At 36.8% G+C, this 21695-nt stretch overlaps 1 protein-coding gene across 1 annotated transcript; it reads left to right on the top strand.

The window, feature by feature from the left end:
- The first annotated feature begins 3373 nt into the window (after nucleotides 1-3373).
- On the top strand, nucleotides 3374-5101 carry LOC141592540 (S-adenosylmethionine decarboxylase proenzyme-like). The gene has a single exon (XM_074413263.1). The coding sequence runs from the start codon at nucleotides 3586-3588 to the stop codon at nucleotides 4813-4815; it is 1230 nt and encodes a 409-aa protein (XP_074269364.1). The 5' UTR covers nucleotides 3374-3585; the 3' UTR covers nucleotides 4816-5101.
- The last annotated feature ends 16594 nt before the right edge of the window (nucleotides 5102-21695 follow it).

A 21695-nucleotide genomic window follows, 5' to 3' on the forward strand; every position in this document is an offset into this window, starting at 1 on the left:
TCGATCGGTTATCGATACAAATATTTTCGATCGGTTTTTCGGGCTCGTGTTTATTTTGTCAGGTCTAAGAGCATGTGAGAGACTGAGAGCACTCATCAGTTGACCAAACGATGACATGTGGTGCAGACATGTTTGGTAGCATAATGAGCAGGTTAAGGGGGGTTATCAAGACTTTATTATATATGCTTGGGGTGCCTAGAAGATGGTTGGAGCTCTGCGTGTGGGAGTTCTTGGAGTTTTCCATACAGAGGTCAAGGTCCGAGTCAAGATAATAGTCATCCGTTTTAGGAAAGGATTGTTAGGGTGCAAATCCAAGTTTCATATCGGTAGTGTAAAGATGAAATGTTATCTTTATAAGTGTCACAACATATAATAGTACAAGGCATTTGAGAAAGGGTTTAAGACATAATCCCCGCGAGATTGGCTTAAAATGGACAATATCTTACTAGTATGCACGGTAACTGACACATGTAGCATATAGCCAACATGAGGTATCGACGCTTCCGCATCAGTTGTATCTTATCTATATAAATACAGAAACATTTCGTGCAAATCTGGGCAGCCACGTCACCAGGCCACATTCAGTTTTTTATTTATTTTTAAACTTTAAGTGTGGGACCCACAACAAAGCTTAAGGAATTAATTAATGAAAAACCGTCTTATGTTCGTGTTTTGTACGTAAATATTTACGTTTATGATTTGTACGTAAATGGCTTGTATATTACACCAATTAATACAAATACAATTCAAATTTTTACTACAATAATAATAAAATTATAATAAATTACAATAACAATAACGTAAAAAAAAAATACACTGATTGATAATAAAATCAATGTTGTCACCAAACTTTCACCTTGGATTCCCAATTTAAGAACAAGATAAAATACAAATAAGCATGTGAAACTCAAATTGCCAATTGCTTCCTAATTAACTATCATGGAAACGATATAGGATAGTGGAGAGGGGAGGCTACTCATTAACACAAATAAGATCATACATCCTGTTGTACAGGAAGCATGGTACATCAGGCCCATATACTACATATTAAACTATTTAAGCTCAAAAAAAAAATTCTACACATCTCCATTTTTCCCTAATTCTGATTTCTCTCCAATCGACAAACCCTACCCCCTCTTTCTCTTCTCTAAATTTCTCTTAAACGATCCGTAATTCTGATTCTAATATGGTGAAAAGAAATCAATTGACATCATAATCAAGAAGGGAAAACGCATCTAATAATATTTTGGTGAACGAGAAGCAATTTACATCATCATCAAGAAGGAAAAATGGATCTAATAATACTTTGAGGTAAATTTCTACGCCAATCATACGAACTATTATTAGAAGAATACAAGTTCAAAAATTCGAGTACATAAGAATACGAGCTATTAAGATAAGAATATGAGCTAATGTAAAAAAATTACGAGCTTAAAAGAATCACGAACTTAAAAATACAAGCACATGAGAATACGAGCTATTAAGATAATAATACGAGCTAATGTAAAAAGAATACGAGTTTAAAGGATTACGAGCTTAAAAATACTAGCGCATAAGAATATGAGCTATTAATATAAGAATACGAGCTAATTTAAAAAGAATACGAGCTTAAAAGGATCAAGAGTTTTAAAATACGAGCAGATAAGAATATGAGCTATAAAGATAAAAATATGAGCTAATGTAAAAAGAATACGAGTTTCAACTATTTTCATGTATTAAAAATTTTGGATAAAAATGTTTTTTCCTCACGAGTCACATCATATGATTTGTTCCATATATTCAATTAGTTATAATAATTTAAAGGAGAATATGATTCATTAACTGAATGGATGGATGAAGATGGAGAAGAGTTATTATGGAAGCAGTCAGAGAAAGTAGGAGGATTGAATTCAAAATTAGATTACGTTATTTTTTCTTTTTTTTTGTAAAAGTATTTGGAAAAATACTAAAATAACCTTGGATGTACAATGCTCATTATACATCCAGTTGTATAATCTTGGAACTGACTCATTAATTATTAGTGAACCTGTTTCAAAATATATTTGTTAATTTTAATTTTGTTTTTAAAATTTTGGTTTCAAATATTGTTTGATTGTATCCATTAATCCAATAAAATTGTACATGTTAATTAATTGAAGGAGCGAAGATATAAATCGCGCGAAGCAACACACACGAAGTAAAAAACAAAAAGCTCTGCAAATGTTCAATTTATTTCTAAACTCAAAAAACCCCAACAATTACATTCTTGGACGATTATACTATATAAACTCTTATTAACTCACTAAGATATTATATCTAGGGAATCTGGGGTGATCTGAATATGGCTATTTCAATATATATGTTTTAGATCGCAATTTTCAAAGCAAATCCGTGCAATTTGCACGGGTTAACACTAGTAATAATTATTGTACAACCACTATACATTTATCCGAGCTTATGAGTAATTTTTTCGAGCTTTTCAAAAGTTTAATTTTTTTATGTTTAAGTGTATGAATTCAAGAACTTTACGGTATAACCCAAATTCTTTATAACAAAATTCGAAACTTTAATATAGAGATCGGATTCTAAATCAGCAGTTATAATACAACTGGGGGTATAATTATTAATTGTAATTTTTTGGATTGCCAAGCTATTTTTCTTTTTCTTGGCTCAAATGAGCGCACTGTATAGAGGGTGAGAATCAAAACCTAGTAATTCACAGCACTGCTAACACAACAAGAACGCATTTGAGTTATTTTCTCACATTGAAACATAGTTAAAATACCAATCCAACTTCCAAATTTGCATTGTTCCAATAGCAGAATTCCAACAATTAAAATTTCGTTAACTTAGTTGCATGCGTATTTAAGTGGTGCTGTCGTGGGGTTATTTGTAAGCATGGGAATGAATTATTTGCATGCCTAACTATCTAGCATCAAAAATATTATGTCAGCGTTATGTGTGCGCCAGAAATGTTCTTTTATAAGCCTTTCAAAAGCACGCTCATCAAGTTAACATCGTTAGGATTCGTAACTTATACATGCCGACAACGATACAACAATATAATTACAAGACAGCCTGCTAGAAATAATGAAAACTAAGGTGACATACAATGTCCCCAAATCATAAACTTATGCCCTCTTCTTTTCGGCTGAAACGAGCCAAACTGAACTGAATTGACCCTAATAGAACTGAACTAAACTGAAGTAAAGCTCCGTTCTTTTTGGTTAAAAGGAGCTGAACTGAATAAAACTGAACTAAACTAAACTAAACTAAATCGAACGGAACTGAAACAAGAGTTTTGTGGGGCTTATTAGTAAGTAAAGTATGGTGTCTAGTTGTCTACTATACCCTCAAAAGGACCACAATTATGTTGTCTCAGGCCCTCTCCTAAATCCTTGGTGATTTGCCCTATGCCACAACAATATCCACTTCACTTTTTCCACACTATTGCACTACACTTCTCAGCTTACCACCAACACTATAAATACACATTTCTTATACACTCCATTCCATCACCACATTGCTTCTTTACTTCACCTCTCATTTCCCAAAAAAACTCCGAGTTCAAATTGAACTGAATTGGATCAAACTGCGTAATATATAATGGGTGTTTACGAAAACAAAAACGAAAAGAGTACCCCTAGCCAACCCGTATCAGCAATAGGGTTTGAGGGATTCGAGAAACGATTAGAGATCACATTCTCTAACCCACCCGTCTTCACCGACCCATCAGGGTTGGGACTACGGGCCTTAACTAGGGATCAGCTTGATGAAATTCTCAAACCCGCGGCGTGCACTATCGTAGCACACCTCTCCAATTCTGAATTCGACTCGTACGTCTTATCCGAGTCGAGTTTATTCGTCTACCCACTAAGGATCATACTCAAGACATGTGGGACCACAAAGTTGCTACTGTCTATTGACCCGATTTTACGGCTCGCTGACTCAGTGGGACTCACTGTGTCACGAGTTGTTTACTCTAGGGGAACATTGAACTTCCCTGGGGCCCAGCTTGCCCCACACAGGAGCTTTTCTGAAGAAGTTAGTTACTTGAATGGGTATTTTGGTCATTTCATATATGGTCCCAGCGCTTACGTGTTGGGCGATCCTACTGCTCAGGATCGATCCTGGCATGTTTACTCAGCGTCCAAAGACGCTGAGGTGGATGATGGAACGGCTACGATTACGTTGGAGATGTGTATGACGGGGCTTAAAAGGGAAAAAGCAGCTGTGTTTTATAAAAAGGAAGGTCATACGGCTAAGGAAATGACTAAAATGTCCCGGATTGATTACATCATCCCAAGTCACGTGATATGTGACGTTGACTTTGACCCTTGTGGGTATTCTATGAATGGGGTAGATGATGGGGCCCACTCAACTGTGCACGTGACTCCGGAGGATGGGTTTAGTTATGCTAGCTACGAGGTTATGGGTTTTAATCCAAACTCGGTCCGGTTTGGACCGTTGGTTCAGAGAGTTCTAAGGTGTTTTGAACCCAAGGAGTTTACAATTGCCGTCACCTGTTTCGACAATGGGGATTCAGGTGAGTGGGTGAGTGTACAAGACGGTTTTGATGTTGACGGGTTTACTTGCTTAAGTGGTGTAAAACAGAAGTTGTCAGGTGGTGGCTTTGTTGTGTACAAGACATATGTCGCGGACCAATCAACACGTGATGTACACTTGTCTCAGCCTATTTTGTCGCTTTCGTGTTGGAAAGAGGCCGCGATTGTGGAGGCTGAAGTAAAGGATGATGGTATTGCGGAAGTAACGTCGTCTTGTGGTGGTTTCTTGGGTTGCAATGCGTTTGTATCGCCCGTAAATCAAGCTTATTAGCTCTTCGTAGTTTTTCCCATTATGCTATTATTAGCCACATAATAAGAGGTAATTTTAAGTAGTTATTATTGATCGATGGTGTTTGAGATCATACCATTTGTGAATGGTTCCATAATGGTACCATGCATCCCATTAGTCAAATGTTAATGTTAATTAGCTTTAGTGAAAATAGAAGTCTTGTTTATGGTTTCCTAAAAAAAAGTCTTGTTTATGGTCGGGTCATTGATCCGTAATTGAAAGCACTACTAACACAACAACAATGTATTTTGAGTTCTTTTCTCAATTTGATAAACTACTTTACCTTTTAATTTTTAGTACCATGTGGGAGTTCATTATTTGTATTGTTAACGAACTTTTTTATTAAAGGTGAACTTATTTAAGATATTCTTTCAAAACTCGGTAAATATTACCTTATTTTGATAATATAATTACCGTATAGTACTCTGTAGTGGTTTATGTGTGCATGACATAGTCTTATATTCGGTTTTTTTTTTTTACAATGCTCTATTTATTTTTCGTACAAAGATTAAATTTATGAACAAGATGGCGAATTTCACCAATAATGAAGTCGAAAATGAAATATGGGGTAGTTAATGAGGATCGGACGGAATAATAAAGGTTAATCAATCAAACTTCCAAATTTGTTAAAATGCAATAGCAAAATTCCAACAAATAAAATTTGGGACTTAGTTGCATGCGTATTTAAGTGATGGTGTGGTGGGGTTATTTGCAAGCATGCATGGGAATGAATTATTTGCAAGCATGGGAATGAATTATGTCACCCTTCCGTGTGCGCCAGGAATGTTCTTTTTTAAGCGTTTCAAAAGCACGCTCATCAAATTAAGGATTCGTAACTCAGAGTTTCAAGTAATAATTATAACATAAATAGAATTATAGGTATAAGAATCCGAGGTTATATATACTTTTTTCGAGCTAATTCAAAATTCATGTTTTTAATGTGTAATTGAATGAGTTCAATACTTTTTAATAAAACTCGTATTATTTAACATAAATCTCGAATACTTTATCATAAAGCTCAGATTCTACATCATAAAACTGGTTGTATAATCCATGAATTGTAATTATAATGTAAGACGGTTTACGTTTCCTACTTTAAGACGGTTTATTTTACGAAAAAAAGAAATTAATGTATTAATAATTGGGTTGACTACTTGACTTTAATTTGCTTTATATAGAAGGTCTCCTTTCAGACGACCATTTTCGTCTGAAGGTTTTAGACGGGCATATGTAACTCATTTAGAGCCAAATGTAACTTTTTGTAAGTGGTAACATTTTTGTAGTTTCATAGTATCAAAATGTCTTACATTATAATTTAGGCTCGAGTTTAGACTTACTTTAACTCCGAATTCAACAGTGGCGCGTATTCAAAAATTGGACAGAGGGGGTGCGACCGAAAACTCAATCAATCATAAAATATCAAGATAATTGCATATCTTATTAAGATTCCTGTAAGGGAGTTAAAATTCAAACATGGAGAAAAAACTAAGGCTGAATTGTAAAGTACTATTTTGTTTTGTCAGAATGTAATGCACTATTAATAATATAAAATTATCAAACTTAGTCTAGTGGTTAAGAATTAATTAAAATGGAGGTAGAGTGGACAATATTATAAGTAAAAAAAAAAGAATTTCCCACCCCGATATTCTACTATCCTAGCGGCTCATTTGACACAGGAAAAAAATTAATAATAGAATATTTGTATACTCATAAAAAATTGTATAAACCAATCTAAAAAAATTTGTTGCCAAAAAGTATATTACTTCAATTTATTTTAAATGCAATTATATATTTTAACCAGATGAGTTTTTTATCAATATATATTTATGATAGATAAAAAGGAGGTTTGAAATCAAAATTTAAAAATACAAACAAAACCACAAGTCTTGCAAAAATAACGCACTAAGGGACTAACATTAAGTGTGAAAAAGAATGAACAAAACAAAGAACTCTAGATCATAAGAATGGGAATTAAGCACATAAATCTGGTGGCAGAAACCTAGAAACAGTTTCCTAAAGCTAAATTTTGACGGTTCGAGAATAGATGACAATAAAGATGCTTTAGAATATTGTATATAAGAGATCATAATGGTAAAGTCGTTTTGTTAGGAGCAAAAAAGTGCGGATCTAATAGGGTTCTTGTTACGGAAGCTCTCGCTTTAAAAGAAGGTATTTTAGCTGCTAAACACTTAGGAATCTCAAAGTTAATTGTGGAGGGTGATAATTTATGTGTTACTAACTTACTTCGTAGTACTTGGCAAATTCCTTGGGAAATCTCTAGTATTATCAAGGATGTGAAATTAGACTTTCATTTCTTCGATGAAGTGATAATTAAACATTGCTTTCGTGAAGCCAACAAGGTTGTTGACTTCATGGCTTCTATTGGACATTCATGTCCAACTCTTTCGAGGTGGTTTGATAGCCGTGGCTTCAACTAACCTCACTCATTCGAAAGGATGAGATAGGTTGGTCCTACCCTAAAGGATCAATCTAGTTTTCTTACCTTATCAAATAAAAAAAAGTTCACACAGCCAATGGACTACATGAACGAAGCTGTTCTTTTTACACACTGTAATGCTAATATTCCATATTAGAGGAGATGTAGATGCACCCACTGCACCCCCTAACGACGCCACTGGAATTCAACATGGATCTGCTGGTAAGACATAACAAGTTTCGATGTAGTTTGTGGACAAAATTGTAGTTGTTCACGGGTCGTTCCATCCATTAGGCCCGTCCCACTCTGGCGGTTTTTTTAGGGGGCTTGGACAATTATTTTAGGGAAAAAAAAAAGATAAAAGGAGGGGCCAAGTGATAAGACCACATTTTAACCATTTTGCTAATGATTTTAGGCCCTTTCACTCCTTAGTTCATGCAACAACTCACTACGCCAAATAAGTCCTTCAATAACGGTCAGATAATGCAATTACCATTTTGAAATAGAAATACGGAACCGTTATTGCAACAGCGGTTGTTAAATATATACCACAGTTGTACAAACACGCGACCGTTATATAACATCAATAACGGCTCTATAATACCGTTATCACAACTCAAGAACGGTTATAAAACTGTTGTTAAATATGTTTATGGCAACGGGTATACTTTTGAGAAACCGTTATTAAATCTTAATAACGATTTCAAATCCCTTGTTGTAGTTTACTATTGATAACATTTTAGTGGTACCAAAACCCTTGTTAAATATTATATAAGATAACGGTTCATTTCGTTATCTTATTTAATTGAATGTCAAAATTTAACAACGGCTTTATTGCATACAAAACAGTTGTTATATTTATCAATTGACAACGGTATGTAGCCGTTATCTATTTTTATTGAAGAAACTTTGACAACGGTTCTATTTAAATAAACCGTTGTAAAAGTTTTGAATTCGACAACGGTTGTCGTTCGTTATCTTATATTTTTGGCGGTTTGAATGGGAGAGAAAATATGTCAACGGTTATTTATCTAAATAAAACCGTTGTCAAATAATTGTTTACAACGGGCTGTTTTTAACCGTTATCGTTTTTAATTATTTTTTTAAAAAGAAAATTGTTTTAGCTTGTTCTAGCAGCTGCTGAAATGCTATTTTTTCTGCAGCTGCTGAAAAATAGCATTCCAGCAGATGTGCACTGCAAAAATTCAATCCTGCATCAAAATATTACACCCCATGATCAATTAAGCCTGGTTTAAAAACATTACAAACAAGATGATCAAAAGCCAATACACAACTTCCTTAAAAAAACAAAAGAACCAATACACAAAGGGGCTCTATATATATACGTACATAAAGCATGAGCAAACTATTGAGACTCCGCTAATGAAACAACATAACTGGCCCACATACTTCTCAACTGGGTGATGTCCTCTGACCAATAGTCTGGGGCTTTGTTGTAACACCCCCGTTTACCATGGAGCTTTAACAAGACCGTCCCTAGCTGATACGGGCATTACTATCTCGGTTGTCCGAGGAATAGTATATCATAACGTCAATAAAAGAACTGTTTAAAGTTTATTACAAGTTTTAACCCAACAAAAGAAAGATACAACTGATAACAAACAACTATCAACTATGGTGAGACTGCTCCATGCCAAGACTCGGTGAAAGACTCGTCCCTCCAACACACCCAGATAAGCTCCACATATCAACACCTGCTAAGACTGACTGGTAACTATAATGGATCATGGCAGACACATAACAAGAGAGAAAACAGACACCACACACAAGGTCAGTAACTGAAGAATAACATTCAACAACCATAGAACAACACAAGTACAATCTCCAACACCAATACTCCACCAATCATCTAACTAATACAAAGTATAGTCCTACCAGATTACCAATCGCAACCGGTAATCCACACCGCCAGTGGGGACCGCAACCTTACCACCTAAGCCCTGCTCAAAACCATAGAGCGAATAACCCATGTCCATTAATGTGCACATCTCCCTTGCGACGGGAATCACAAGGAGTGAATCAAGGGCGTGAAGCCATTCCCGATGATGAATCCACTCAGCCAGGGACGTACTCCGCACACAAATACAATGATACTATCACACAATCAACAATTCTACTATAATAACCGCCCTGTTAGGATCCGTGACAGTCGTTGACTGACCTTAGACACATGTCTAGACCTTTGGAAGCCTTATTAGTTCAATTTTACGTCATAGTAACCTTTGGGATTAGGAGGCTTGATCTAGTGTGGGCTACTCGATCGAGCAGCTCTGTGACTCGATCAAGTAGAGGCTACTCGATCGAGTAAGTCCCATACTCGATCGAGTAAGTGGAGTCCAGCGGTAAACTATAAATCGTGAAGTCGTGAACCCAAAATCAGTTTTCATTCCATTTCTCCTAAACCTAATCGTCGATACATCTCTCTCCTTTATCGACCTTCATTCCTTAGAACCCTTTGATCTTTGAGACACCATGGGGATGGGAAGCATGAGTCGGGTAGCGGACTTGATGCCGAAACGCTGAGGATAGGTAAGTCATCATCATCTTCGTCTTCCTTAGTTTTGGTTGTGGTTGTGATTGGTAGTAATAGGGTTTGTCATACTATTTGTAATAGGTGGTAATGGTGGTTTCTTGTCATCATACGGTCATAGACGGTGTTGTTGCTGATTGCTAAAGGTAGGTTTTCCTACTCAGTACTGTTGATTGTTTAGTATGTCAGTTGTGTTGTCTAGTTGGATTTGGTATTGTTGATAGTGGAATTGGTTGTTCTGATTGTCTGTGGTTTACGAGGTGCGCCTTCGGCTGAGTGGAGTCACTTGCGGGAGTGGCTTCATGCCCTTGATTTGCCCCTTGTGGAACCCGCCACAAGAGGGGATGTGCACATTAAGGAACATGGGTTTTCTGTAACACCCCCATACTCCAAGTGCCTTACCAGGACCACTCAGGTATAAGGATGCTACCATCTCGGTTTCCCGAGGCAATGATAATCATAAGACAATAACGAAACATACTTAAAGTAAATAATGTTTAAAGTGATTACAAACCAACTACAAAACTGATAAAAGAAATACAAGATTCTCGACGCCTCATCGCTAAAACTATCAAAGCTATAAAACATCGTCCGACACAACGGAAGACTTCTAACGCCATGTGATGACTCATCCCGGCTATCCCATACGCGTCATATCATACCCGCTCAATAACCGCTCACCACCCCGAATGGATCACCACGATTTTAAAACATTAAACGGGTCGATTAAATCACACAATTTATATAAACCAACAACACATTAAACAAGCAGCTCACACGGTCACACACACAATCACACCGACTCCAATCATTCTCCGTCACCGACTGTCCACTGGACCAGCCCTGCCAGTGGGGGACCGCAGCCGTTCCCACCTAAGCCCCGCTCATCATACCGAGCGATAACCCTGTCCCATTAATGTGCACATCCCCTCCCGTGGCGGGTTCCACGGAGGGCGAAACTAGGGCGTGAAGCCACTCCCGCAAGTGACTCCACTCAGCCGAGAACGCATCTCGAGAACCAGATACAAACAATCACAACCATCAAACAGCAATAAATCAACAACCGTCACAATACCAATACGATAATATTCAACAATCACAAAACACCAACAATGCATCATGGGACTAATATTGAGTAGGGAAAACCCTACCTGGAACAGCAACACAATCAGACGGTCTCAACAGCTGTATCAAAATTCCTCTTCTACGAATCCCCCTCCTAACATATAATCACATAATTACTAACAATCACAAAACTAACACAAATCCCCAATTCCCAAAATTAGGGTTTAAACAAAGTTAACTAAATACTATAAAATTGGTATGTAGATCTTACCCTTGACGCAAGGAACACTATGATGCAAAGAACAAGATGATCCGACACTCCTAACCTTGGGGGTTTGCCAACAACGCGACGAGAGAGAACTACGTAACTCCTTTTTCTTTTGAAAGGTTTAGAAAGGTTAAAAATGATGAAATAAACTGACGGAAACCTTTTATATCAAACTCGCGTTATTTGCAAAACCCGTCAAAACAACCCCGTAAAACACACTTACTCGATCGAGTAACTAACGTACTCGATCGAGTGCCGCTTACTCGATCGAGTACCAAGGCTACTCGATCGAGTACCCAACAGGTCAGAAACTATTCTAAAATGCAAAACACGCTTACTCGACAGAGTAAGGCCCACTCTATAGAGTACCCAGAGACTCATAAAACCGTGGTATTACAGTCTTCCCTCCTTAAAAAGAACTTTGTCCCCGAAGTTCAACCCATACCCAAAAACAAACATACTAACTCGATCAAGACACAACAACCAACTAAGAACTCAAAACAAAACCCCAACCGACCAAACCTGAACTCGTAACCCCAACTCCACCAACTATTCCTACTTCCACAACATGACTCACGATATCGTATCTACCACATATATATCTCTCACGACACCAACTCCATACATAACCAACTACCATCCTCTAACGCTGCTAGCTCCATAATATCATCCACTATCAAATCCAATATCAAGATACTCATAACATCAAACGGAATGTTACATTTTCGCTCGGTAAAGATGAGCGGGGCTTAGGTGGGAACGGCCGCGGTCCCCCACTGGCGGTATAGAGTATCTGTTGCGATGGATATTCTGGCAGGACTTTACCTTAGGGTAGTCATAGGAGTAATGGATGATTGGAAGTGGTGTAAGGTGTGTGTATGCGGTACTTAGTGTTTTGTGTTGTTCTTCAGTTACTGACCTTGTGTGGTTTTGTTTGTGTTTCTTTTTGTGTGTGTCTGCCGTGATCCATTAAGGTGAGCAGTAAATCTTAGCAGGTGTTGACATGTGGAACTTAGCTGGGTGCTTTGTAGGGATGAGTCTATCACTGAGTCATGGCATGGATAGTACCACCGTAGTTACAGTTTGTTATTAGTTATACCTTTCTTTTATTGAGATAACTTATAATAAACCTAATTGTTCTTTTATTGACGTTTGATATTTACTATACCTCGGGCAACTGAGATGGTAACGCACTTATCTGTTGCGGAAGGTCCTGTTAAGGCTCCTTAGTAGACGGAGGTATTACAAAGTGGTATCAGAGCGACGATTTTGGAACCTGTAACCAATGAACCTAGTGAACGTAGTGAGTCTAATAAAATGAACCTGGTGTATTAATAGGTCCATTTTATATATTTTTTAACCCGTCTATTTTAGCTCTATTTTTCATGTCATTTGCACTCATTTTAGTGTTTGTGAGCTAATATCGTATTCTAGTTGTCTTTGCATGGTTTGTCATATTTTATAAGAACTTGAGCTTTTAGGATCTTATTTCTAACAAAATCGCAAGAGCTAGTACACAAGGCTAAGTGTGGAGCATGAGTTGGAGGAACATTGAAGTGTTACATGGATTTGCATGCATAAAGATATGGATTAAAATGAAAATGCAAAATAAAGTCTTATGCAAAGTCAAGACCAAGAAGCCAAGTCCAACTAAGATGGAAACTTTGGATACTTAGTGAAGCTTAGGATGCCAATTGAAGAGCTTAACCGGGTGACTAAACAAGGCATAAAACATCAACATTGGATTCTTGTGCTAATTAATCACAGATTAAAGAGGAAAAGCTGGAAACATCACGACCCCGATCGGGGTTGGTGGCCTCGATCGGGGTTAGCCCCCTCTATGACCGAACGTTACTTCCTTGTTCCCCTGTAAATAGAAGCTTTGGTCGACACTTTTGAGGCATCTCTCTTACACTTCTTACACACTTCTTACACCACTGTTATACTCTCATTTTAGTTCTTAGCTTATGTTAGATTAGATTTCCCTTTAGCATTTCCATTATGTTATAAACAATTTAATTCAAGTTTTATACAATTTACATTTCAAGTTATTTCCATTTGTTCTATCTTGTTCTTCATTTCCAAGTTCATTTCCAATTGTTAAGGTAATCTTATTTCCAGTATTGTTTTGTTATTCATTTGTCATTTACATCACTAGTTAGTATGTTTATCTTTATCATTTCATATGTCATTAGATTAGTTTTCATTATGCATAAGTAGTTCAATTGTCTAGGGAATAAGGGAAACCATGCATAAGTAGTTCTTGCAATTGTTGAACTAGGATGTTATAATATCGTTTCATTGTTTCTTTCATATGTTTGCATTGTATTGTATGTATTTGATAATTGATCACTATCTCAGATTAAATTTGCTAATTCGTTCTATAAGTCGAGAGGCATGGAATCGGATTAGACTAAGCATGTGTAGTTGGACGACTTAGTCATAAACGAGAGTTTCTCTAGGATCCGTTCTTTGGTTGACACTAATATCGCGAGGTGGGTGTCTTTAAGCCTAAACAATTAACGATTTATCAACTCCTTTGTTTAATTTGAGCATTTACATAATTTGCATGTGTGACCCGACCTCTCTAGACTATTTCTTTATCATTATTGTTTTCTTCCATTATCCATCCAACAAATCATATGATAACCGACCTTAAGATAAAATTCACTCCATAACAACTAATTATCAACTACCGTTTCTCTGTGGATTCGACCCCTACGTACTACATTCATTTGTGTCTAGGATATTTGATGCGTGTCTTTTATATAAGGTTTTTACCTCATGTTTACACGCATTTCTGTACTTTTTATGTAGCATCTAGCTACAAATACCCCCGAATATTCAACTTTGGTTCGTTTTATGTAATTTGCAGGAATTGACCAAAGAGGAGCTAAACCGAGCCTTAATCTGTCCCATTTGCATGCATTTATGGAGAATAAGGAGCCGGAGTTTGGAAATCTAACACTTGGAAGACGCGTGAGCTGGATTCGGGAAGTGTTTCAAGGTCTAACGTGCTTAAACAGCTCGATCGAGTAGATTTTATGCTCGATCGAATGCTTTATATGCCTAAGGATGCTCGATCGACCACTTTCGAGTATACACAAGAGGAGACAAGCAAGAAGTGCTCGATCGAGTGGTTTATTTCCACTCGATCGAGAGGGTTGGTGCTAGTTTGCTCGATCGAGTGGTTTATTTCCACTCGATCGAGTAGTTTGTCCTGCTTTAGTTATTTTCCGCCTAATTGTCTGATGGGCTTTTGTAATTAGTCCATAGATTAGGTTAGAGTGTGTTTTTCATATAAGACTGAGGAGTGAACAACGTAACGGGGCTCTTCGGCTCTTCTCTTCGATCTGTTCACTTTTACTCTATACTCTGCTACTGTTGATTGGATCTTTTCTTTCTTCCTATACTTTTGCTACTCGGATTCAGATTGTATTGGTACTATTATTCTACTTTAATCTCTTAATTCTTAATCATTGTTTTAATTCCTTCTTCCTCTATTTGTTATCATAACTGTTTTTATTCAAATCCTTATTAGGTTTATCATTATGTTTAGTTTCAATTATTTATTTGTTGTTATTGTTAATTCGATGATAATGAGTAGCTAATTTCCTTCTGCTAAGACTATAGGGGATCCATATTTATGAAGGGAGAGTAATCGATTTATTGGGTTAATGCTGGTATAGTCTTTGTTGTTTAAATGCTGCATTTATCTGTATCTGTCTATTTGAGTCGACGGAATTAGACATTTATATCTTAGTGATCCTTGACCTGGACCGAAAGGTTGGAAAAGGCGAGACTAGTAGCGAGCAATAGGGTATTGTAGTGAGGGCGAAAGCTAAGCTATTTACGCTTTAGGGCGAATTGAGACCGAAAGGAGATATTCACTGCTCCTTAGACCGTATTTGCATTCACCTGAGACCTAGACTACTTGACTGAATGATTATGGTAAACCGTCTGTCTTAGCTGTTTCTCTTTATCTGCTTAGTTCCTCTCTCTTAATTTCTCTTCCTTATTCTTATTAGTTTAGAACATCACATTTAAAAACCCCCCAATTTGGTTACCTTGACGAACTTAGATTTAGCTGACAATCTCCTACCTCTCTGTGGATTCGACCCGACTTCCCTAGCTATATTAGTTAGAGCCAGTTGGTATTTTTGACAGGTCCCCGACAGACGTGTCAATATTTATCTTTGATTAGGTGCGCGATAGCCTATCAAATTTTAGCGCCGTTGCCGGGGAGCACGGTTTTGTTTGCTAATTAGTTGTTGAATTTTATCTTGTTTTATTTTGTCTCGGGGAACACTTGTTCCTTGAGATCTTCTCACAGTTTTTTTTTTGTAGTTTTAGTGCCTATTTTGTAGGTAAGAAAGCTTGGCCTTTCATAATGAATTACGAATTCACCCCACAACTCCAAGATGAGCCTTTTCCTGACTATCTTGACCGATTCTACTATTTTTACGATGGTCTCATCTACCTTGGACATGTCCTTGATGGGGATTACTTGGGTCATTTCGTGCTTGGTGGCATGGATTCTGAGACTCGTGGATTGGCTCTAAAGTTGAGTAACGGGAGTCTCTACAACATGATTGGGCCGGATCTTTGAAATTTCTTAGATTCCATGGCTACCGAACTATGTTAAGAGTTAGCGCGCCAATTCGATGTGTGGCGTATCCAAGAGGAGCTCAGAGTGCTTCAAGCTCGGTTGGAACAATTTTCTCAAAAGGAAGCAAGCCAATGTGAGATGCTTTCTTGTCCGCATGCTCTCCCAACCTCCCAATGTGAGTCTTTTGACCCTAACCATTTTGAATTATTGGATGACGATGACGATGAACCGACTTTCATTATTGAAAAGCCCCCTATTGTCGCTCCAATTTACCATTTCGTGGAAGAGATAGTTGACACACGTGCCATGGATAAGCTTGAGCCCGACCTTAGTAAAACGGATAAGGTTTTACCCGAGACCTTAGACGCCTTTGAAAATCCTTTCAAAAAGGATTTAGTTGACCCAATTGAGGCGGATGAAGGACTTAGTGATTTTCAGTTAAAGGTTAAGTGGGATGAACCCCCCATTTGTGATGAGTCTTACCACTTAGAGTTTTCATACCACCAATTTGAGACCGTTCATGACTATATTTGTACTCTTAACAATTATTTTTATGGTCTTAAGCATGATGCTCCTTCTCTTGCTGACGAGTGGAGTACGGTGGTTCTATTTGAAATCTCTCATGGGCAATTTGATAAGATTAGTCCTTTCTTGCCTTTGATCTTTCATGTTTATATCTTATCAATTGCTTACATATGATTGTGTATTGCTCACGTGCAGGAATATGATCAACTTCTAAGGGTGTTGACATGATTTTTAAAAGATGATGAACATTCATTTAGGCAAACAATGTTTTACTTATGCTTTTTAAGACAATTTACTATTTCAATTTCAATTCGGTTTTGATGTAATAGTTAGGACAATAAGAAATTTAGCTTGCTTTCGTATGTAGTAGTTTGTCTTTCGCAGGTACTTTGCTACTTGGATTGGACTTTACCCCGTTTTCAAGCTAGCTTGGGGGAGCTTCTACGCGGTTGTATGCTTTCTTTCCTTTCTTTATTCCGCACGTGTCGTCCCATCTCCCCTTGTTGGCTGTCCTTCTTTGTTTCACACATTGAGGACAATGTGTTGTTCTAGCTTGGGGGAGGGATTTAGTGAGTCTAGTTATGGGAAATCCACTAAACTAAAAATTTGAAAAAATTGAAAAAAGTTGGTTGTTTTGTCCACCCTTTTGTCTTATGCATAATGTCTTTCCTCTTTGCATTTCCCATATTGAAGCTTTTTAAAGCTAATGAGTCGTGCTTTTGACGGGTTTTGCATACATGGGGATGTCTTGACATAGTAGGTGGAAGAAGACATTTGAACCAAATATGCTTGATCTTAACTTTTGGCAAGCCACAAGATGGTAAGGTAGAGCCTCTTTGGACCGGTTCATCCATTTTCGGTCTCACTTAGGTGAGTGTAGGTCTCCTTGTTGTGTGTGTTATATCAATAACACACAAGTATATATGGTTTTTATTTCATCTTTTATGAGCATTACTTTCATTATATGCTTGCATTTGAAGCCATTCGTATAGACTTTGTTGTCCATTTTTAGTCTCTCCTTACACATGTTTACAATTCATCTAGCTACATTATAAACTTGTCTACCTTGTCAAGCTAGTAGCTATGTTTTTGGTGTTAGGATGCTCATTTGGGATATGCTCTTATTTTTAGTCTTTGTGAGCTTGGTTATGCCGGATTTGCTATTTTCCGGATTTGGTAAAAGAAAGAGAAAAATGAAAAAAGGTGATGAAAGAAGAGATATGGAAAAAATTGAAAAGAAAAGAATGAAAAGAGAAATGGAAAAAAAAAAAGAGAATAAGCATGAATTGAATTGAAAAAGAAGAAGAAGTGGAAATTAAGAAAATTCTCATGTTTTATTATCATCTTTTGGAGAATGTTCTTATGATTTGTATTGAAATATTGGGTTTAGTTTTGGAATTGAGCATCCTTTCACTTGGTTGTTGGCTTGTTTCTAGATTGACTTAGCTCCACATACCATAATTCATATACTCCCCTTTCTTACCCATTACATATTGCCTTCTTGTACTCAATGACTTCTTTTATATGCTTGCATTTTGATGGTTTTTTAACCTGTGATTTGAAATGACTACCATATTAGATTGCGGGCACACTCTCATGAGTCGAGGATAGGTGAGTGCTACTCATATAAATATCCTTTCACATATAAAAGAGCTTGAGTGTACCGTGGGAGTCCAAAATCAAAAGATCATGCAAGGGCCGAAAAGTTTATATGAAGTCTTTCATGCTACGCCATCATATAAATCTCATCCATGTTGTTGCATTTTCCCTATTCCCACGTTGTTTCAAGATTTGATTCACTAAGCTTTAAATATTACTTGACGGGAATTGCATTTGGATGTGATGATTGTTGCTCGTACCCTTGTCCTTATCATACATTGTATTGTGTGCTTGCTTGAGGACAAGCAATGATTTAGCTTGGGGGAGTTTGATAGGTCCATTTTATATACATTTTAACTCCCTATTTTAGCTCTATTTTTCATGTCATTTGCACTAATGTTAGTGTTTGTGAGCTAATATTGTATTCTAGTTGTCTTTGCATGGGTTGTCACATTTTGTAGGAACTTGAGCTTTTTGGAGCTTATTTCTAACAAAATTGCAAGAGCTAGTACACAAGGCTAAGTGTGGAGCATGAGTTGGAGGAACATTGAAGTGTTACATGGATTTGCATGCATAAAGATATGGATTAAAATGAAAATGCAAAATAAAGTCTTATGCAAAGTCAAGACCAAGAAGTCAAGTCCAACTAAGATGGAAACTTTGGATGCTTAGTGAAGCTTAAGATGCCAATTGAAGAGCTTAACCAGGTGATTAAACAAGGCATTAAATATTAATATTGGAGTCTTGTGCTAATTAATCACGGATTAAAGAGGAAAAGCTGGAAATATCACGACCCCGATCGGGGTTGGTGGCCCCGATCGGGGTTAGCCCCCTCTATGCCCGAACGTTACTTCCTTGTTCCTCTATAAATAGAAGCTTTGATCGACACTTTTGAGGCATCTCTCTTACACTTCTTACACACTTCTTATACCACTTTTATACTCTCATTTTAGTTCTTAGTTTAGGTTAGATTAGATTTCCCTTTAGCATTTCTATTATGTTATAAACAATTTTATTCAAGTTATATACAATTTACATTTCAAGTTATTTCCATTGGTTCTATCTCGTTCTTCATTTCCATGTTCATTCCCAATTGTTAAGGTAATCTTATTTCCAGTATTGTTTTGTTATTCATTTGCCATTTACATCACTAGTTAGTATGTTTATCTTTATCATTTCATATGTCATTAGATTAGTTTTCATTATGCATAAGTAATTCAATTGTCTAGGGAATAAGGGAAACCATGCATAAGTAGTTCTTGCAATTGTTGAACTAGGATGTTATAATATCGTTTCATTGTTTCTTTCACATGTTTGCATTGTATTGTTAGTCTTTGATAATTGATAACTATCTTAGATTAAATTTGTTAATTCGTTCTATAAGTCAAGAGGCACGGAATCATATTAGACTAAGCATGTGTAGTAGGACGACCTAGTCATAAACGAGAGTTTCTCTAGGATCCGGTCTATGGTTGACACTAATATCGTGAGGTGGGTGTCTTTAAGCCTAAACAATTAATGATTTATCAACTCCTTTGTTTAATTTGAGCATTTACATAATTTGCATGTGTGACCCGACCTCCTTATACTATTTCTTTATCATTATTATTTTCTTCCATTATCCAACCAATCAATCATACAATAACCGACCTCAAGATAAAATTCACTCCATAACAACTAATTAACTACTACCGTCTCTCTATGGATTCGACCCCTACGTACTACATTCATTTGTGTCTAGGGTATTTATCTTTGATTAGGTGCGCAATAGCCTATCATGTATGTGTATTGGGAGCCCTGGCAAGTGCTTGATTTTGGGTGCGAAGGAGCCCTCATTCCAAAATCCTGGCCCCAATATGCTTAAGCCAGCCACTCCGAATGGGAATATTTAATCGGGAATTGTGTGTGTATGTGTGTGTAGTGTACGAAGTGGATATAAGTATATCCGAGTCTGAGATGATGTCTTGTGTGTACAAGTGGTAGCTTAGGAATGTGTAATTGTTTGTATTGTCGAGTATGTGTGTATGTATGTTGATGAATGGCTGGGCGTGTGGAAGTATATATGAGGATATATGGTGATGTGAAAGCTGGTAATGGGTTACGAGTTTGATATATGTGATAGATGATATGAACTTGCTATGTAGGTTGCGGAATGTGATATATGAATGACGTAGGATACTGTTGTGAATATGCGTAAGTGTTTAAATTATAACATGTGATCACCGGATTGTTTGTGATATGTCAAGTAATAGAGTAAAGTATGAGTAAGTGGTAGTCGATTTACAGGTTGTAATGTTTAATAAAATAGAATGCACATGTTTATGGTAGAATTTGATATGCATAAGTATGAGTAGAATGTTGTTGTTGTTACAAATAGATATGTGAGTTAAAGTATGTCATGGTCGGATTGAACCGTGTGTTGTTTGGAATATGGTAGAATAAGATTTGTAGCGTTTGGTTGCAATAATCGTGTTATATGCAAGCAAAGGTAATTGATAGTAATAGCATGAAAATAATCAGTGATGAGTTCTAAGTATACCTTAGACTCCGAAGAGTTGTTGTTTTGCAGAAACGAGTAATCGAATGTGTAACCATGTAGTCACTTGTTTTAATTTTTCTCGACCAAGTGCAAGTGCCTGCACGACCAAGTAGGCATTACTCGACCTAGTAGTTGGGTCACTCGATCGAATTCGCTGAAAAACATAATCGTTGTTTATTCTGCCCAGTGCTCGATCGAGTAACCCTAACTCGATCGAGTAGAGGCTACTCGATTGAGTACCGCCGTTACTCAAACGAGTAAGTATGCTACAGTAGACGGGATATATCGGAACTTATATCCCCTTTCCTTCATTCTTTTCTCGTTCTCAATCTTTCAGAAACCCTAAAAATCCTATTAAACTTCTTTCTATCAGAATTCTTGGGTAATTTGTGATTGATTGCATCTTGAATCCTTCTAGTTCATTCACTCAATCCATTTGCAAATTCATTCAAGGTAAATTTCTACTCCTTCCCTTTGATTTTAATCAATTTGTGTTATGTGATAGTGTTAGATTGAAATTTCGATTTATACCCAAAGATTTTGCTTTATAATTGTTGTATTTTTATAGAAATCAATTTGAATCATTGTTGTTAATGTTAGAAAGTGCGAAATTGGACCGATTTGTGACAATAAGTAACCCGAAATTTCTAGGGTTTGCTCTCAAAATTTGATTTTTGTTCATCTTTTGCATCTTTAAAGGGTGAAATAGAGTAAGGAATGCAATTGGTATCATGTTTAGTGCTTGATTTTGGTTAATTTCACCCCAAATTTCGTCTTAAAACTCTGTCTTAAAAGTGCCCAAAACTGAAATTTTGCCCCAATTTTTGGTAGTAATAATCAAATTGTGAAGTTTATTTTGAGGGATTAAGGTTTAATCACTCACACCACATGTGAAATTCGATATTTTGAAGATTTGAAACCATCTTTTATAAAAATTATAAGGGTAAAGAAAACTGAAAAATTCTTGTTTTGTCTCAAAATTGTACTTGTTTGGGCAAATAAACCCACTTTAGTTGTTGTTTTCTTCACATGAATACTTTGGAAAGTTCACTTTGATTAAGTAAAACCGGATGTGTGTGGCTAAAAACATGTTGAAACAGATGCCAAGAGTCGCAGCTGCAACCTGCCAGAGCAAGAGGTCGAGAGCCGCTGAGCCCGAGATAGGGGAGGGGAGTCAGAGGCCTACCGTTCCACCGGTCCCTGAATACCCTACTGTAGTCTTTGCTGATTTTAAGAAAAGGGATGCTTTTGTTGAGTTGATGAGTCGTC

This window comes from Silene latifolia, chromosome 7, assembly GCF_048544455.1.
Source record: "Silene latifolia isolate original U9 population chromosome 7, ASM4854445v1, whole genome shotgun sequence".
NCBI lineage: Eukaryota > Viridiplantae > Streptophyta > Magnoliopsida > Caryophyllales > Caryophyllaceae > Silene > Silene latifolia.

What these genes read in the sequence shown, in the direction of transcription:
- LOC141592540 (XM_074413263.1), top strand. Translation starts at nt 3,586, where the DNA reads ATGGGTGTTTACGAAAACAAAAACGAAAAGAGTACCCCTAGCCAACCC.